General features: G+C 49.4%; 1 protein-coding gene across 1 annotated transcript in view; it reads left to right on the forward strand.

The window, feature by feature from the left end:
- Window positions 1–19,333, forward strand: part of LOC125739859 (ephrin type-B receptor 1-like) — a 62,102-nt gene extending 42,769 nt beyond the window's left edge. Inside the window, exons 2-4 of the mRNA XM_049010378.1 lie at window positions 8,488–8,552; window positions 17,023–17,799; window positions 19,232–19,333. Of these exons, the coding sequence (XP_048866335.1) occupies window positions 8,488–8,552; window positions 17,023–17,799; window positions 19,232–19,333 (944 nt within the window). The remainder of the gene's footprint in view (window positions 1–8,487; window positions 8,553–17,022; window positions 17,800–19,231) is intronic.
- The last annotated feature ends 734 nt before the right edge of the window (window positions 19,334–20,067 follow it).

Genomic DNA, 20,067 nt, shown 5'->3' on the forward strand with positions numbered 1-20,067 from the left:
TATTCCTTGATGGATACAAGCTTCTGCCGGCATCCGTTAGCACAGATGTAAAGTTTAGCGCCGAAACTCAACCCCCGGGAACCAGTTCGGAGGCTTTAAGATGACAGGAAGAGATCCCGTCTTGCCAGCTTGTGTACGTGGCTCTTTATCATACTGTGGGCCAACCGGGGACAGGCGGAGGTTGCGGTTTAACGAGGTGTGTGTCCGCTTGGGCGGGGTGGCGGGTCGCTAATAGGATACCAAGATGTGTCGTTGACAGCTGGAGAGCTCAGAATCGTCCTGGCGAACCGAGCCCTGCATCCCAGGCGTGCGTGTCTCTGTGTAACTGTGTGTGTACAGACCTCTTTAGCTAGTTAAAGAATGTGTCCGATGCCCAATGCGAAAATGCACCAGAACTTATCTTATGAAGAGTGACTTTTAACAGATGAGGCACATGGATGTTTGGCTTGGGCTTTGGGGCTTGTTACCAAGGCGGGATCTGCTGCCTGTCCAGGCATTGGCGTGATTTTAAGTGCCTGTCTGGTGGCACAGCGGCGTGATCCCTGTGTTTATCTCTGTTTATGAAGATGGATATCGCAGAGCTTTAAATTCAGTACTGCAGTATTTATTCGCAGCCCTCCAGATTGTTTACTCACAGTTCAGTCACTTTCACATAAAATGAATCAGAAGCAGCATTAGGGAAGAGAACACAAGGCTTAAGCTGACGGTTATCGTCGGTCAGGAGTGCGGCTAGAGATTTTAGGCCCCATGAATGCGTATCATATTGGGCCCCATATTCAGGTCAATCATGTTAACGTTTTTTAGAGCCTCTGTCAATCAAGGAATTGTCCTCAATCCCCCCCACTTTACGTCGCCCCTGATCACGGTCACTCGACTCCCCAGACTGATGGAGCAGCATCACATCGGCTACGAGAAACCGACTGGAACATTCCATCGCCATGGATGGCTTCGGTATCTCAGCGTCGATGACAGGATGTGGTTTGCTCAAGAAAATAACAAATGTGTGTCAAGCATCTGATTCTTCGCCCTCAGAGGGCACCTCTGTCAAAGCCAGCTCCCATCAGCCCCTGCGGGCTACTTTTGCATAGGTTAGCGTGTCTCTTGGAGGTATTTCACCACCGTCATGGAATGGAGAGGTACCTATATTTCGAAGCCAGTTCTATGTTCCATTCCCCTGATGCCAACCAGGAGAGCTTCTCTGGGGACCAAATGGTGGCCAAGTGTAACCATCCATGAGTTTTTACCGCCACACTGTCTCTGTGGATGCCATCCCAGCTGGTGTCTTCACACTCCACGATTACCCCAGTGCGTCGGCTTAGCTTGGAGTGTGGGGGAGGGCTTCTCCACAGAGAGTACCCCTGCTACCTCTTTACGCTTCAAATGAATTTCCTCTCAGCCGGGAGGGTGCAAAATGGAGGCGTTCGATCCCGTGAGGGGAGGCTGCAGTCTTCTTTGTGGTGCGGTGCCATATCCTGTCTGCGTGCTCTCATACACAAATTTTCCTTTTGGCTTATTGATAATTGACATGTTGTGGATGACGATCGCCCAGCATCGCCAGCATGGCCATACTTAAGAGCGAAAATGTGATTAACGGGCTGCTGTGTCCTTCGCAGCTTATCATCTCATATTTGTCATTGCTGGGGTAATTCCCAGGCTCTACAACTTAGTACGAGAAGCCATGCGGAAGTTGGGCTGATTAAGGAATGGCAGGTTCTTTGATAAGAAGCATGAGTCAGTTGTAGATACTGAGCAATAAATGAGTATAATCCTTCAGCGATGATTTTAAACGTAACTGCCTGGAGCAGCGGAGAGCTCCAAAATAGTGACGTCCACCCCCCAATCTCCCGGGCCGGATGTCCCGTTTGATTTTCAAGCGGCCCTGGTTCACCTATTCCGTGGTGTGTGTGGTGTGATTTGCTCGCCTGTGCACCAGATTTTGGGCCAAGGGGGGGGGGGTGGTTTGCAGCACAGTGGCAGAGTTGGCCATCTGCCACAGGCACTTGACATTTCCACAGCACCGCTGGCGGGTCTCCAGCAGACGTAAGCACCCCAGACACCCATTAAGGACCTCTTTGTCGCTTTCCCGGCTCTCTCCCTCACCTCGGGAGCGTGCCGAGGGCCTTTTACTCCTCAGGGGCTGACGATAACGATGAAGTCCGCTTCCACCGGGCTTCCGAGAGTAGGGGACCCCAACCTTTTGATGACCGTGGACCGGCATGAAATGTACAAAAATTTCACAGACTGAACGATTACACACGATTGCTTGCTAAGAATTATTTGCTAACTACTAACATTTTCACGAACTGTGGCTTGCAGTAAAAATTGTCAGTCAGGCAGGTTTTGCTGGGGCAGCTTTAATTAATAAGCCTTAATTTAGCCATTTCCATCTTTTTTTTCCAGGATGCTGGACCCTGAGGAGAGTCATAAGATAGAAACTTGAAAACATACAGCTCATTTTGGAAATAAATCAACCTCTCCCTCTATCCCCCAGTGTTCAGTCGCCCTGTGGTAGGGATTCCCTACCCTAGTACCCACCACCAGGGGTCGCAGAATGAATCCGGTCACTTTCTGAATGTCCCTAAATGCCAGCGTTGACTAATTTAGGACTCCAGAGATATCACTTTTTGGTCTGAGCTTTGACCTCAGTCAACCATCTGATGAATGTTGTATAGTGTCATCTGAATTTACCCAGAATGCCTTGCTGCGACCCCACTCCCAAACTTCTGTAACAGAATCTTTGTTGCTGGTAGTTTCCCCGATCCTGGGGTTAAACTCCCAGCTCCAACTGCACAGGGACGTTCTCAACATGCAGTCCACCCCCCCAATGTCAGCAGGTCATTTAGAGATCTCCGTGTCCCCCTGCCTGGTCCCAGAGCGAGCCGCTAGTTAGACCTACTCCAATCAGAGCACTAATTGATTTAATTGGGTCATTAGGCACTTGGCTCTCCACTTAGCCGGCGGCATTCAGCCTACCTTGAGCGACCGTGTCGCTGGCCTACTTCTCGTTCCCCGGCACCGGTACCTCTTCCGCGACGCCCTGGATGTGAACTGCGTAAGGTCAGGCGTGCCGTGTCCACAATCTGTTCAGAGTCTGGGCGTCCCTGGCCTGGCGCCGTGGGACTGGCTGTCCGATTCAGCGTCAAGATGGGCGGAGAGGCTGTTTTTGAAGCTTCTGAGATAAGGTCGGAAAGCGAGACCCTTGTTGTGCTTTTGAAACTCCCATCCGTGTAAAATGCCAGTCACCCACTGCGGGTGTTGCAGGCTCCGGTGACCACTCCTCTTCATCTTTGTGGCAGGCAACAGGGGGCAGTAGTGAGCATTATGGAGCGCAGAGCCTGCTATCGACCAGAAGGGGAGGCAGCTGGTGACCTTGCCACCCTGACCGTGAACCCTGATAGGACTAATAATCACTGGGAGGGTGTTCTGATCAGGCTCTGCGATTTGCAGGAGGGATCTATGGCACCACGTTTGTCTCTCCAGAGGTCTGCCTCTGATGCTCCGCCAAGCGTCCTCGATAACAGGCGGCCACCATGTTGCCATAGAGATGGTAGACTATCGATCAGTATGCCCTAAGCTGTCAATATGACATGTTGTGCTCTTTTTTTGACTTGTAATGAAAAGTGCCATTGTGTGTCGATTCCGCAGCTTGATTGGGGTTAGTGTCGAACTCGTTAAACGCCCGGGGGACTGTTTAAACTCCTGAATCGAGGTGGGGTGGCAGTGGTGGAGGAGCGGAAGTAGCTAACAGGGGAGCGGCTAGCAGGGGAGCGGCTAACAGGGGAGCGGCTAACAGGGGAGCGGCTAACAGGGGAGCGGCTAGCAGGGGAGCGGCTAACAGGGAAGCGGCTAACAGGGGAGCGGCTAACAGGGGAGCGGCTAGCAGGGGAGCGGCTAACAGGGGAGCGGCTAGCAGGGGAGCGGCTAACAGGGAAGCGGCTAACAGGGAAGAGGTCCCCAAGGGGATACATCTCTGCCATCTTGGCTAATTTGCTTCTTGAATGTCAGACCAGGACTTCCATCTCAGAGAGCAGTTGGGAAAGTTGTTCTGGGCCTGGGCTTGTGTGGGAGGGACCAGAACGCAGGTAGGAGGGGTTGTGCGTCATAGGTAATTTTATCTCTGTCCCAAGAATTATGCGTGATGAGCTTGTGTCACACTCGTTTTTATTTACTACAATGGCAGGTGAAAAATTGTCTGACAGACTGAACTTTGTACAGTCTGTTCATTTATAAACGAGGGGTCGTCCTGCTTTGAAGGTACATCTGCCAAGATATTCGAGACGCTGATGTAAGAACATGATATAAAGTCACAGTGGATGGAGACTAGCTACTTCAGCCCATACTGCAGGACTTTATGTACCCTGAAGGGAGAAACATGCACATTCTGTTGTCCTTCCATATCACCGCCCCCCGGTGGCGTAATCCAGAAATGGCATGTTGGCTGTCAGATGTGGTTATAATTCACAGATTTAACAAGCTTGGTCTCATTTATGGGGAGAAAAATCATTAGTAAGTATGTTAGTCAAAATCACTGGTGTGAAGGACATTGTTAGCCCGATGGGTGGTAATGGGGGGGGGGGGGTCAATCTCTCTCATATTTCCCTCTCACACCTTTTCAGTTACCCCCCCTTCCCTTTTTCTGTTGCTCTCCACACTAAAGGCAATCAACTTACGGTGGAGAACGTGCCGCGAAGCATTGAGCCGGCCCCCCGTCCCCCACACCAACACCGCTCCCCCCCACCATCTTCCACAGTCGGGAGTTCTCTAATTGGCTCCATTCCCCACACTGGAATGGTGCTACCGTGCCTGCAAACCTCAATTCAATTTGAGCTCCAACTCCCCAAAGTTATTAATTGATAAAAATCGCTTGCACGCACATACAGACACACTGGAATTGGTGTAATTTACTCCTTTTACTTCACTGTAGAGCACTGGTTAACTATGGGAGATGTATATATTTAACCTAACTAGCTTAACTAGCTGCTCTCACATTTGTTAATATGCTGAGCAGCCAGTGGCTTCCTCTGTATTAAACACAGATACAGATTAAATGCCGTTACTGTATTGTGAGCACAGAAATTCCCTCCTGCGTCTCGTAATTCCGAAGGCAAGGACTGGAATTGTATGTTTGTGATTATTGCATTGTGGGGACCAGATGTCCCCACAATGGGATGAAAACCTGTGACAGTGAGGGAACACTGTTACCTCTGGCTGTTGTATTCACTGCCCTTTGTCCTATTGGTCCGAGGTCTTTGTTGCTTTATGCTCTTTTATGCTTGTTTTTGTTGCCTTGCTGCAAAACCAATTGCCCTCTGGGAACAATAAAGTTCACTTGACTTGAGTTTTAACTTTTTACCTTTTGCGGACACGTTTTAGGTCCTCAAATTTATAAAAATCTGTGACTGCAATCAAACACCTACAAAGGCCAAAAGTCTCGTATTTTGGTTGGTTACTTATGGAAAAGCTGCGTAGGGGTAAAGATCGTTATTGTTGGGATTTGGGTAATGCCCATCTAAATGAATGGAGATACCCCACAAAGATATGCATGCGTAAATTGTGTGAGACTGTGCGCCCCCCAGCCGTGACCTCCCTCAGCGAGGCCTCAACCTCGCGGTCTTGTAGCCGAATTTGCCTCAAATGACCTCCTGAAGCAGTTAAATGATGGAGAGTTACATGTTGGGCAGGGCATCTATGAGTATATGAGTGTGTGTGAGTGTATGACTGCGTCTTTAACCCAGTCAGCCAGGGAAACATTGGGCTTCTACCAACCGAATGTCACATCAGAGTACCTGTTACCGGAAGAGACAGGGAACCGGGCAGCTGGGCTGATTAACACGCTCTCAATGACCGGGGGGATGTATAAAAAGGGCTCCCCATTTGTTTACGTGGTTATCATGAGGCCAGGTGATGTGGTCATTCATATTTCCACAACCCTGAGCTTTACACAGCAATGCTGTGCTGACATCCCCAGTCCTTCCTCTAAAAATGTGATCACAGAGGAGCTCTGCAGCACTGAGTGGTTAAATCATTTTATCCTCTATTTATGAAGACTCACAATGTCCCCTGAGCTGTACCACAGGGCTCTGAAGCAGACTGGCAAACACCACGTTATTAATACCCGTTTAATCCACTGGAAATCTGACTACGGTACTGTGAATACAATGTGAAACATGATGATTTTTACAAAGGAGTGTAGAGTGATGGAAGCGAGGGAAAAATGAATGGGGGCTGTTTATGTCTCTGCAGGTTAGGATCTTTGCCCACTGCTGGAAGGTCATAGGTTCAAATCCCGTGATTAGCGGAATGATGTCACTCTTGGGCCCCTGAGCGCAGCCCCTAACCCTGAAAGACTTCAGGAGATTGGCTGATCTGCTTTCCCAGTTGTACATCACTATGGATCGAAGCGTCTGCTAAGGACATAAATGTCACTGTATTATGATCCATATTTGGATCCGGGATCCGGCACTGGTATGTTATATGGGTTTGGAGCAACTTTGTCGAGATGCCATACCTTATGTACACTATGTCAGGATATTTCTTGATCCCATGGCAACAGGTGACATGTGATTGTTGGATGAAAGCATGCGGATTCATAACAGGCCGTGGAGAAAGGTCCGTCTTTATAGACGCAGTGGCATCGTGGTCAGACGGGCACACCCGGCGAGGTCCAAGTGGGTGGCGATGGGGGAGGTTTACGGGCATGGTGTGGGGCTCAGCAGTGCCCTCTGTCACGTGGGGTCCCTGGGGTTATGAGACCCTCCCTACACACCATCGCTGCCATCATGGTGCCCCCCCCCCCCGTCGCCGCGCAGTGTTGGCAGACATTAATAAAAAGTTATAAAAGAAAAATGTCCCATCAAAAACTGCTGTTTTTATGGGGCCCTGTTTCCAGGAGGCTTCTCAGGTGAAAAATGGCAGTGTGTCTGTGTGTGCATGTGTCTGTGTGTGCATGTGTCTGTGTGTGTCCGTGTCTGCATGTGTCTGTGTGTATCTGTGTCTGCATGTGTCTGTGTGTGCATGTGTCTGTGTGTGTCTGTGTGTGTGTGTCTGTGTGTGCATGTGTCTGTGTGTGTATGTGTCTGTGTGTGCATGTGTCTGTGTGTGTATGTGTGTGTCTGTGTGTGCATGTGTCTGTGTGTGTCTGTGTCTGCGTGTGCATGTGTCTGTGTGTGTATGTGTGTGTCTGTGTGTGTATGTGTGTGTCTGTGTGTGTATGTGTGTGCATGTGTCTGTGTGTGTCTGTGTCTGCATGTGTCTGTGTGTGCGTGTGTCTGTGTGTGCGTGTGTCTGTGTGTGCATGTGTCTGTGTGTGTCTGTGTGTGCATGTGTCTGTATGTGCATGTGTCTGTGTGTGTCTGTGTGTGTCTGTGTCTGCATGTGTCTGTGTGTGCATGTGTCTGTGTGTGTCTGTGTCTGCATGTGTCTGTGTCTGCATGTGTCTGTGTGTGTCTGTGTGTGCATGTGTCTGTGTGTGTATGTGTGTGCATGTGTCTGTGTGTGTCTGTGTGTGCATGTGTCTGTGTGTGTATGTGTGTGCATGTGTCTGTGTGTGCATGTATCTGTGTGTGTCTGTGTGTGCATGTGTCTGTGTGTGCATGTGTCTGTGTGTGTCTGTGTCTGCATGTGTCTGTGTGTGCATGTGTCTGTGTGTGTCTGTGTGCATGTGTCTGTGTGTGTCTGCGTGTGCATGTGTCTGTGTGTGTCTGTGTGTGCATGTGTCTGTGTGTGTCTGTGTGCATGTGTCTGTGTGTGTCTGCGTGTGGGTTTGGCCCTCTCTGTTGACAGAATATTACATTAATCGCCTCGTGGCAAACTCCTTTGGAATATCTTCGACACAGTCAGATTTAAAATTGGTCCCTTCTTTTCCACATCCCACACTGATGCAGGCCTGTCTATCTCACTCTAGTCTTCGCCAGTTAGGATTTGACAAACCTCAAAGTAGCATACAGGTTATATAATATCGATCAGTGCTGGACTGGAGTTAACAGGCACCGATTGTGAAAGTGTTTCCTCCTGTCTACCCCTGGGTTACGGGTTCGAGTGCCTTCTCTTTGCACTGATTTCCTGTCCTTGGGAGCTTACCACACAGCCTGTCCTTCTTTCCACGTCTCTCTTTTCTGCCATCATATCAACACACCTGCACATTTCTGTGGACGTGTGACGGCGGGAAAAAGGGCACTTGAGCTTTTTGTGACGTGGAGAATCTGGCCCCCGTATGCGGGGGGGGAGCGGGGGTGGTTTGCCTTTGCTGTTCTTGCGGGTTTGCTTCAGGGGTGTGTCATGGTGGGCATTTGCCTTGACTGATGTATATTGAATCTGCTTTACCAGATAAGACAGATATGCATTAAATGGCACAGCAATATGTGGGCAGACAATTATGGGAAGACAAATAAAGCACATGTTTGGGTGTGAGTGTGTAAAAAGGATTATGGGAGGAGGTGTGGCTCTGGCAGCTTGAGACACTAACCCCCCCCCCCCCTCTTTGTGCAGAAACGGTGATGGACACGCGGACAGCCACGGCAGAGCTCGGCTGGACAGCGTACCCAGCTTCAGGGGTAAACACTCTCTTCTTATTCTTGCTGTTGTTCCGGACCCTATTCGTGGACCCCATTCCTAATCTTAACCCTAACCCCAAAGGCAGGTGGGGGGTCAGAATCCTTGCCTGTGGAGGTCCACTGGGACGCCTCTATATGAGCACATTTTGCCGACGGTGATGACTGACCAAACACTACAACCCCCCCCCCCCATCAAGCCCCCCCCAGGAAGTCAAATAGAACTATCAGCGTGAGTCACTGTGTATTAGAGGAACACAGAACTCTTGCAGTTACTCTGAGTTTAAAGGGATATAATTATTAATCTCTCTTGTTTGTACTTGCCTCCCGTCCACCGTGATATTAAAGGGCACTTTCAGTCTTTAAGTGATTTGGAAACTCTGGACCGGTCTTCCTTTGAAAGCACGGAGAAGGACTGTCATTGGTCAGCTCTGACCTTCGGTGACCTTCAGCTTCAGGGAAGATTTGATCCTGACTGGATCTGGGGTCCGTTGGGGTGGATGGTCTGAGCATTACCCAGGAGGAAACCTCAGTCAGGTCGGGCCGCCACCAGAACCTGCTTTGGGTTCTTAGATCAACATCCTGCCTCCAGGCCTGCCAGAAAGTTAATTGAAACACTGACCATTTCTTTAAGCCTTCTAGCTCAGGGTTTCTCAATCCAGTCCTTGGGGATCCCCAGACGGTTCACGTTTTTGCTCACTCCCAATTGTGTATCCCAGTACTTTAAATATATATATATATATATATATATATATATATATATATATATATATATATATATATTAATATTAAAGGAGCCTCCTTACTCAGTACCACAGAACAGACAATGAAGCACTGTAATGACTCCTGGCATCCTGTCTAGGGGTGGGGGCCCTTCCCCGTGCTGTGTGATGCCTGGGAAAGACTCCAGCCCCCCCCCCCCCCCCCCCGATCCTGTCTAGGAGAAGTGGTTGGAAGAAGTTCAGGTTAGGTGAATTAGTGTTGGTAAATTCCCCTTAATATTTTATATGTGCCACCGTGCTGTTTCTGGAAAATACTCCAGGTTTGCTGCCAGATGGATGGATGGATTGATGGATGGATGGATGGATGTATGGATGGGTGGGTGAATGGATGGATGGATGGAGGCCCCCAGTGTCACCGCACCTTTAAATACCATGCAGAGATGTGCATTATCCTTTATTAATAACATTTTTCACATAGCTAAACATCCACGGCCCCTAACATACAACATCATCTGCTTTATGTGCTTTGCACTGTACGATTAAAACACGGTCCCTAACTTCAGAGCATCACAGGCACAAAGGATGCTTTCAGCACATATATTAAAATTTAAGCGTTAGCATTTCGCCCTTTTTTGCACTCTCTTCTCATCCGATGGGGAGTCAGTTGAAGGGGAATGCGGCACTTTGATTTTTAGCTGTAGTTCCTGTTCACACTGGTTCCTACTGAATTAATATGGATTATAGCTCATCTTCATCCAGTTTATCAACACGGGCTATAGTTAGCGCTTAGCTAGTGCTGTTTTTCCATTAATGAGATTATTTACCATAAAGCACAACAGCCTTTAACTCAGTGCTCCATTATAGGTATGGTCCACAAACCCACCTAAATCCTTTTGGCTGCTGTGTCGGCCATAGTGCAGAGCCTTTAATGTCTGGGTTGGGTTAAACTTCCAAAACCCCTGCTAAGCATCAGCGCCCCCTACAGGCGCCATATGGAATGGAAGTGGAGAGTTGGGCAGGCTTGTCTGCTTGATCCTTTGGCGCACAGTCAGGTGGTGCCAGGAGAGTATCCCAAGCGAGATGGTGTGTGTGTGTGTGTGTGTGTGTGTGTGTGTGTGTGTGTGACAAACAGCCCAGCTGCAGTTACGGAGCCGCCACAGGGACCCCATTAATCATGTGACAGAGGATGCTGCGGACAGGGACGAACTGCCGGCCAGTCAGAGCTGAGCATTCATTCATCACCGAGCTCTGTGCCGTCTGGGGTGCCGAGACAGCCAGGAGGGGGAGGCTGGCATGAGAGATGCTGAGTCTTCCCCCACTAGTGCAGGTGTAGGGCTTGTGGCGGGACGTGTGGAAGCAGTGGGCGGGGCCACCTTCCGACAGCTGCTGGATCTGTTGATATTGCCCCTTTGGCCAGTAGGGGGCGTTATAAACTAATAGGGGAGCTAAGGGGGCTTTAAGGTTTTCTCAAGGATTAAGGATGACCTTGGGGTTAAGGGGTTGGGGTTAGTTTTACCCGCGCCTCATTTAAATGTGACATTTCATTCGCGTCCTGGCCAACTTTCATCTCCACGGCAACACAAAGAAACGTGTCCCTTGTGCTGCGCTGGGATGAATTGCTCATTTCACCATGGCTGAGCAGCCAGCCTTGCCCCCTTCCTCCCAACAGCTCAGTCCTTTTCTCCTCTTTCTTAGCAATGCCAGTACCGGCAAATTGGGCAAAGGATTCGCCTCTGTCTTTTTCCCTCGGGCGCGTCTCGGCCCTGTTCACAGCAGCGCCGGCTAGCTGGGGAACATGCTAATGTTCTGTCAGATTATCCCACTAAGAAGAAAAGCTCCAGATCTATGTTAGGAGAACCTCCACCTCGTATCTGCATTCTACTGGGAGAATTTAACTGGTTTACAGTTATTTCCAGCTGACTGGAGCCATTGGCTATATTTTTAATTAGATTTCTTTCCGAAGGCACGTGGTCACTTCCCAAAGCCTCTGAATCCCAGCTAACTCCAAGCTGCGCCCCACCCCCCCGCCCCCCCCTTGCTGAACTAGCTAATCTATTACTCTTATTATTACTCAAAGCTGGCAAGTTTTCCAGTAAGGAAGTCATTCGTATGGCTCATTTACTTTGCAGCCTCCTGTGTCAAGCTTAAAGTTGTGAAATCATTGGGTGTTTCCTGGCATCCTGTGCTGGGTGTCCTCTGCCTCATACCCTGTGCTTCATGGATAAGGCTTCAAGCTCACCCTGCAAGGCGATAGATAGACAGATAGATAGATAGATAGATAGATAGATAGATAGATAGATAGATAGATAGATAGATAGATAGATAGATAGATAGATAGATAGATGGATGGATGGATGCATAGATAGATAGATAGATAGATAGATAGATAGATAGATAGATAGATAGATAGATAGATAGATAGATAGATAGATGGATGGATGGATGATGGATGGATGGATGGATGGATGGAATGGGGAGTGAGTGGCTCAGCAGGCTAAGCCTCTGTGCCTGTGAGTAGATGATCGCCCATTGAAGCCCCAACCTTGGCCGAACAGTCTGTGCACCTGAACCCCCAGGTCCAGGGCTGCTGCACATTACCTGACCCTGCGCTGTGACCCTCCCCAAGCTATGGAGAGCAAGATGGGGTTGGTGAAGAGTAGCATTCCAATGTACCTATACTTGTGTCAATTGCAAATAAAGCATGTTTGTTGTTGATATCCAGTATATCAATATTTTGAGTCCATGCATCAGTCTCTGTTTCATATTTCATATACTAGACTTTACATGGGGTTTAAGCAATCACCCCCCTGTCAGAAAGTAGTGGATGGATACTGCATGCTTGCTAGCTACCCCTCCCCCTCCCCCCACCTTGTCTGTCATTTAAGATGTTGGGTTCTGAGCTTCACTGTAGTGGTCACTCTTCACTGCTGAGAGTTAATATTTCCCCTCTTTGCTGACCTCACTGATGAGCTCCTGCAACCTTCTTGAATCGAGGGTAGCCAACATCACGCACAATATCGAGTTGGGGTCATGCTGATTCGCTGTTTGACCCCTGCTGTGACCACAGCGTGACTCTGAGCGCCTCACAATCTGAGAGAGAAAAAGGGAATCCTATTTCCTTTGCAGCTACCACATCCGGCTGCTGCTGAGGTGACATACAGTCACTCACATAAAGACCTGAATCCTTCCTTGAAGCAGCGGCTCTTATCTTACCGTCACCCATAATGCATCAGCTGTCCGCGTGTTTACCAGCTGTGCGAATTACTTTGTGTTTATCTGTGCTGGATTTCATTTGCCAAGTGTCAGGCCCCTTTCACGCATGATAACTGCACGTTATGTGTCAGAAATGTGATGGTAGTGGGCGCAGGGAACAGGATAAGCAATGTAAAAATGCATACTCCCCCCACCCAACCCTGCACCCCCTTCCGACTATTCCACCAAGGTCATGCCTGGGGAGCAATTAAGGGGCTGTGGAATGCACCACACTCTCACTTTCTGCTGAGTTTGCTAAATAGCTCTCCAGCTTACTTACAACTATGTACAGTTATGTATTAATAATGCATGACCCTGGGGCAGACCAGGAGTGACTTACGATGCACTTATAGTAGACCTAGACTGACTCAGAGCACTCAAGACAGAGCCAGACTAACTCACAAGACCCAGAACAAACATAGACTGACTCAGAGTACTCAGAACAGACCTAGACTAACTGAGAGCACTCAGGGGAACACTATACTGACTCAGAGCACTCAGGACAGACCTAGACTAACTGAGAGCCCTCAGGAAAGGCTTAGACTGACTCACAATGTTCAGAACACACGATACCCCTCAGCGCCAGGGTTGCAGGTTCAAATCCAGCCTCACCCAGTCTGTTGGCATTTTCTCATTATGTGCATCTCCTCCCAAGTTGACCCAGTGATTCTATGTTGCTCTTAATGATGGACTGGCCAGCGTGGTTCTGTACTTCTTCAGACAGGGTCTATGCCACCCAAGTACTGATTAGATGATGTAAATGAAACCGAGCATGTGTGAGATGGCAGTTATCTTAACGAGAAATGGGCCAGAGTCCAGTTTGAGACGGGCTTCAGTGCAGGCAGGGGTCTTGTGTGAGGATGTAGATGCTGGGACAGCATTCTACCCGGCAACCAGCCCAGTGACGCACAGTGAAATGAGGCCATTTGGGACTCAGAACTGAAAAAACAGCAGGGGGGTGTAATCGACCCCCTTCCCCCTTGTACAGACAACGTGTTCCAAAAGCTTCTCCGAGATCACTATCAGGTACAAGCAGTTGGACTGGAGATAAGACACCCTCCCTACCCCCACCAGACAAAGCAGTCTGGGCCACCTAGTGGTATTAATGGTCCCCTGTGGTCATAAGGGACAGGTTACTCTAAACCTGATGAATGATTACCAAGGCAGAATGTGAGATAGTAGCATATATATATATATATATATATATATATATATATATATATATATATAAGCAAAGGGGGTTTCATTTGTGTCTGGAGTCTCTATAACTCATTAATCATGTCTGCACCCTCTTCTTCCTCACCCTCCCCCGCCCACCGGGTGGCACAGTGGGCTCTATTAGAGAGAGACCCCTACTGGGGAAAATAGTGCCGACTTTAGGGGTGTGGGGGCTTTCTGTCAGAGACAAAGGATGGAACCATCATTTGGCCCCCCCCGGGCACTTTTGGACAACTCTTATGAAAGCTGCTGTCAGGCCGTTTGTTATTTTGGAAGTGCAACCTAAAGGGTTACCATAGGAACAGACAGCCTGGTTACTGCAGGTTTAGGTTAAGGTAATTTCTTTATTTCCTGGGCTTCAGTCTCGGCTTCACAGTACCACCAAACCAGAGGGACCAGCCCAGCCCTAGAGCCCCACCCCCAGCTTTAGAGACACGCCCCCAGCTTTAGAACCCTACCCTCAGCTTTAGATACATGCCCCCAGCTTTATAGCCCCACCCCCAGCTTTAGAGACATGCCCCCAGCTTTAGAGCCCCACACCCAGCTTTAGATACACGCCCCCAGCTTTATAGCCCCACCCCCAGCTTTAGAGACACGCCCCCAGCTTTAGAACCCCACCCCCAGCTTTATAGCCCCACCCCCAGCTTTAGAGACACGCCCCCAGCTTTAGAACCCCACTCCCAGCTTTAGAGACACACCCCCAGCTTTAGAGACATGCCCCCAGCTTTAGAGCCCCACACCCAGCTTTAGATACACGCCCCCAGCTTTATAGCCCCACCCCCAGCTTTAGAGACACGCCCCCAGCTTTATAGCCCCACCCCTAGCTTTAGAGACACTCCCCCAGCTTTAGAACCTCACCCCCAGCTTTAGAGACACACCCCCAGCTTTAGAGCCCCACCCCAGCTTTAGAGACACACCCCAGCTTTAGAGACACGCCCCCAGCTTTATAGCCCCACCCCCAGCTTTAGAGTCACGCCCCCAGCTTTAGAACCTCACCCCCAGCTTTAGAGCCCCACCCCAGCTTTAGAGACACGCCCCCAGCTTTATAGCCCCACCCCCAGCTTTAGAGACACGCCCCCAGCTTAAGAGTCCTGTCCACCTGAAAATCAGAAGCTCCTTTTTTTGGCCTGTTTTCCTCCTGCTGCAGAGCTCCCGGGCCCAGGTTCACATGGCCTTCATTATCCCCCCTTGAAAGTGGCTGACATTAGCCGCACGGGCAGAGCATCCATGTTTAGCGATTAGCTGCCTCAGAGACGGGTGGCATTCCAGCAGCCGTGGTTTTCTTTAAATGTCCCACCTTTTGTGAGAGCCTGATTGGCTCATTATTCATACATCCAATCTGGATATTCCTGCCAGGTAGACGCAGCTGTGGAGGCGGCTTCTTAAATCACCAGTAAATGATTAAATATCCTAAACAGAACATGAAGAATGTATGGGCTCATATTTTCAGTATTATCCATCCATCCATCCATCCATCCATCCATCCATTCATTTCTGGCAGCAAACCTGGAGTCTTTTTCAGAAACAGCACGGAGGAACCTGCAGCAGGCACATATTGACACACTAAGGGGAATCTACCCACACTAACTCACCTAACCTGCCCTGCATCAGGGGGGAGCCTAAAAGCAAGTCTCGTACTGACATGGGACTGGACTCCGAGATCCTGTCGCCGTGAAGGTATCAGGGCACTTACACTAACAATCTATGCAAATTCATATGAATGCAAACACCCACAGCTACTGTCATTACAGGACACTAGCAAATGTGACTGGAAAGTTCATGTAAACAGATTGAAACTGCAGGTCACCAAAGATAACAAAGTGCCCCGCCTGTGAATTATGCCAAACGGGGGCGCTGTGGAGGCTTACGGACAGGGCTTTGAACTGGCGCTAAAGCTAGAAGATTAATTTTATCTATCGAACACGGAGAAAGCAGGCTTTCATGACTACACTTTCACGAGGCAGACAGCTTATTTTCAATAGATGTGCTCCCTTGGCTACAGACCACAGATTACTAATAACGTCAAACCACCCCCCCCACCTCTCGCATCACAGAACAGCGATCGCGAGTAGAAAACAGCAGGGAAATGAGAGAGAAATCTCCCCCCGTAGGGCACCGATATGTTAATTTAAAAGTGAAAGCGCTTATTCGTGAAGATGTCGGTATGTAAATCTAAACGCTACGTTGCTATGCGCTGAAGTGGGCTGAAAAAAAGACTGTTGAGTCTAGATATTTGATAGCTGACATAGTGGCAACTCAATAAGTCACTTCAGAAACTAAATAAATAGCTAGCTAGGTAGTTAGCAGAACACACTGCTTCAGTATCTCCTAAATAAGGAACCGGTTTATTTTATATTTAGTGTAGTGACTGTTTGTGGCCAACAGGGGGCCCACGCAAGTGTGTGGTTTGAGTAGTGGTAAACACCACTGCTGGGAAAGGATATGCTGAGAGGCGTCGTTGAGACGGGCCAATGATGTAGAGGCATCTTGGACCCAGATACCCACAAACAAACAGAAAGATGGAGAGGCTGGGTTTGGCAAGGAGTCTACTTCCTGCCTCTGTTCTGCATCCTCAGGGAGGAAGACGCTGGTCCAAGAGGTCAATATGCAGAGCTGTGCAGGATACGCTCGGGCTGATACTCAGACATGCTGGTGATATACAGGGGAGGTCATAGGGGCACTGGCTCCAGCTGAAAGCTGATTGGCTCCCAGAGTGCCCCATCCCTTGTCACTCACTGATTAAAAGCATATCATTGGCTAACAGGTTGGTCCCTCTGTATGAATTACGGTCCCTCTTATGCTCCCCACCTTAAAAAATCCCATAACTGCCCCTGGCAGAAACATACAGGGACAAGCAAATTCATATAGGGACACACAGAGTCTGAAACATCAGGAAATATATAAACACTTGTGAAACACAGTAGCCCAGAGTTATAAAGGGAGTATATATCAATACGCACCCAGGCCAACATTTGAACCAACCAAATCCCAAAGTCAATGCAATAGACTCTGTGAATTTTATGTGTGCTTTAAAATTTTTATATGTGCTGCATTTTAAAGTGCAATTTCGTTTGTTTTCCTCTGTCTCTCTTTTGTTATCCGGGTGGTTTTTATTTAAAGATATGACTAGCCTCATCTGTCACCCCCCCCCTCCCCCCCCCTGCAGTGGTACAGGTCCGTCCAGCGGAAGGATCGGCATTAATCACATAAATGATTATTCCATGGCTTTCCTGGCCCTCACTAATCCCATTTTCTCTCTCCCCTCCACCCCCGTGTGACAGTGGGAGGAGGTCAGCGGCTATGACGAGAACCTGAACACCATCCGGACGTACCAGGTGTGTAACGTGTTCGAGCCCAGCCAGAACAACTGGCTGCTGACCACGTTCATCAAGCGACGCGGGGCCCAGAGGATCTACGTGGAGATGCGTTTCACCGTCCGAGACTGCAGCAGCATCCCCTACGTTCCGGGCTCCTGCAAGGAGACCTTCAACCTCTACTACTACGAGACGGACGCCGTCATCGCCACCAAAGGCTCCGCCTTCTGGATGGAGGCGCCCTACCTGAAGGTGGACACCATCGCGGCCGACGAGAGCTTCTCGCAGGTGGACTTCGGCGGCCGCCTCATGAAGGTCAACACGGAGGTGCGCAGCTTTGGCCCGCTGTCCCGCCGCGGCTTCTACCTGGCCTTCCAGGACTACGGCGCCTGCATGTCGCTGCTCTCCGTCCGCGTCTTCTTCAAGCGCTGCCCCAGTGTGGTGCAGAACTTCGCCGTCTTCCCCGAAACCATGACGGGTGCCGAGAGCACCTCCCTGGTCATCGCCCGGGGTGTCTGTGTTCCCAACTCAGAGGAGGTGGATGTGCCTATTAAGCTGTACTGCAACGGGGATGGCGAGTGGATGGTGCCCATTGGCAGCTGCACCTGCAAGGCCGGCTACGAGCCAGACAACGGCAACGTGTGTCGAGGTGAGCCCCTCCCGTACCCTGTCCCCTGCTGCCTCATTTCCGGTCCCCCCCTCAAGGAAATCCACCAGGGTCCAATATTCCGATTGATCAACAATGTAATCGTATCTGGCCGCCATCCTCCAATGACAACTCTCCATCTGCACGTGCTCATTAGAGAATCCCACCCCCCCCATCCATTCCAGAATTCTGAATCTAGATTCTGAGCTTGTTCCTTTTATCAGTCTACAGTGGGAGATTAATTCCAGTTCCTACTAATAAGATGTTCAGAACCACAAAATGCCCTCGCTGAAAAAAATGCAGTTCCTCCCACCACACCAGAAACGCAGCCCATAATCCATCCACAAGCTATCAATCGCAAGTGCTAAGGTCACCGTCCATAGGTTCAGATGTTCAACCTGTAGTTCAGGGATTAGCTTAAGGGAAGCTGGATCAGCGGGCTTTTCCAAGCAAGCACTTACCCATGGTTTTGGTGCATAGTGTCATATTCTTCTGTACCATTGTACATATTTTCTGTCAGTGATTATGTTTTCATTTGTTTTGTCTAGGAGATTTAATGCAATATGGTAAAGATGACTAACGGTAAAAATCCTGGTGCTGGAAATTCACAGCACAGATGATGGTGCATCTGTGTCACTTCCTGAAAGTTCCTTTTTGACAGGAACTGGAAGCGGGAAGTCTTTGACAGGCAACGGCTGCCTTTTCACACCTGGTCGGTCCCCTCTGTCATTCCGTAAATGGTTTGTCCCATTTGCAAGGGGCACGAATAGCTGTCACGTGTGTTTGACGGGCGGTTAAGCTGAACCGACACAGAACCGTCCCAGAGGAAGGCCGGGTCTCTGTGTCGGCACCAGAACAAATCTGACAGCCGGGCCCAAGATTTTCTTGGGAGGGGCACCAGTGGTGAATGGGGGTGGGAGGAAGGTTTGATGACTATAAAAGTTGTTGGCTGTAAAGAAGGAGGTGGTCCCTTGGTTGGAGAGAAGCCTCCCTCTCTGATTTTAATAAGCATTTGTCATGCGCGTTACGTCCGAGAAGGAAGAGGAGGAGAAAGAAACATAAACATAACACAGCAGTCAGAGCAAGTCGGGCGTAACGATGCTGGTCAGCTGCTAAAAATGTTTCGGTGATGATGCCGAGATAAGCGCCGGAATTGGTGAACCCACAGATCCTTCGTAAACACGAGGATGCAATTGACAGAGGTTTCCAGAACACCCAGGTGACATGCCTGAATGTGACAATGTAATGAACGTAATCGTGGGCCATGTAAATGTCCATTATCAACGGATAAGGCATGGAAATAGCAGCCAGGGACGGACTGCGGGTGTCACTTATATTGGTGCCTGAGTCACACTCTTTCTCTCTCTTCTAGTCATGCACACACGTGCTTCTATATAACAGGGAGCCCGCCGGATGATAAACGTGCATATGCGTGTGTACGAGGATGAGGTAAAGATCATCAGTCTGTTTCCGCTCATGCTGGAATCGTGCACATCGGCCTCACTCGCCATATGGTCCTCCGACCACCAGGGAGGCGAGCTAGCGCCAGCCAGCGCCTTTGGCTTGGGCCACAGGACCCCTCCCCATGACGTCAGTCCCACAGGCACCTGGAGTCTCTGTGCTCTGGCATGACTCCCCGCGTATGCCACTGTGCTGCCCCCCTCAGGCAGTTGGCAGATGTGCGCTGTGGAAATTTCTGGCTGAAAGGTGAAGCCCTGAAAGAGGCTGGGCATTGAAACCTCATTTGGCGTCTGGGGAAGACTAAGGCATTGTGAGATTATTGGTTGTCTCCAAATTCAGGGGCTGCTTCCTTCAAAGGATGCGATCTATGTAGCCTTTGTAGGCTGCATCCTTCGAAGGTCCATGCAATGAATTTTGAGATATTTTGGGCTGTGAAGGATTCATTGGGTGGATCCTTTGTGATTCACAAAAGAAGGACACGTCTAGACAACATTTGAAGGAGCTTTCGAATGGGTTAGCCTTGTTTCGCCGCTGTGGCGCATTCGTCTTCGAATGCAGCCTTAGAAGTATGCCATGCCGCGTGCCATGATTTCAAGGATGGAGAAAACCAACCCAACTCAAAGCTCGGAAGCAGATGACTGGTAGCAAATTAAAAATCTAAGCACTCTAAATAAAAAAAAAATGAATATAATCTGCTTTGTAGACATGAATAAGAATTTTGTGTTGCGATACACTCTACGCTCACTTATACAGTGAACCCACTGACACCCCCCGATGAGCCTGAAAGTGAATCCAGTTGATGCTGTCCCACATGCTGTGGTCACAGACAGACGGAGATGCATCCTGGGGTGGGGGCCGGGGATCAGGGAGGCAGAGTCCTTTACTCTGTGGGGGATGAGTGAACT

Source organism: Brienomyrus brachyistius, chromosome 4, assembly GCF_023856365.1.
Source record: "Brienomyrus brachyistius isolate T26 chromosome 4, BBRACH_0.4, whole genome shotgun sequence".
Taxonomy (NCBI): domain Eukaryota; kingdom Metazoa; phylum Chordata; class Actinopteri; order Osteoglossiformes; family Mormyridae; genus Brienomyrus; species Brienomyrus brachyistius.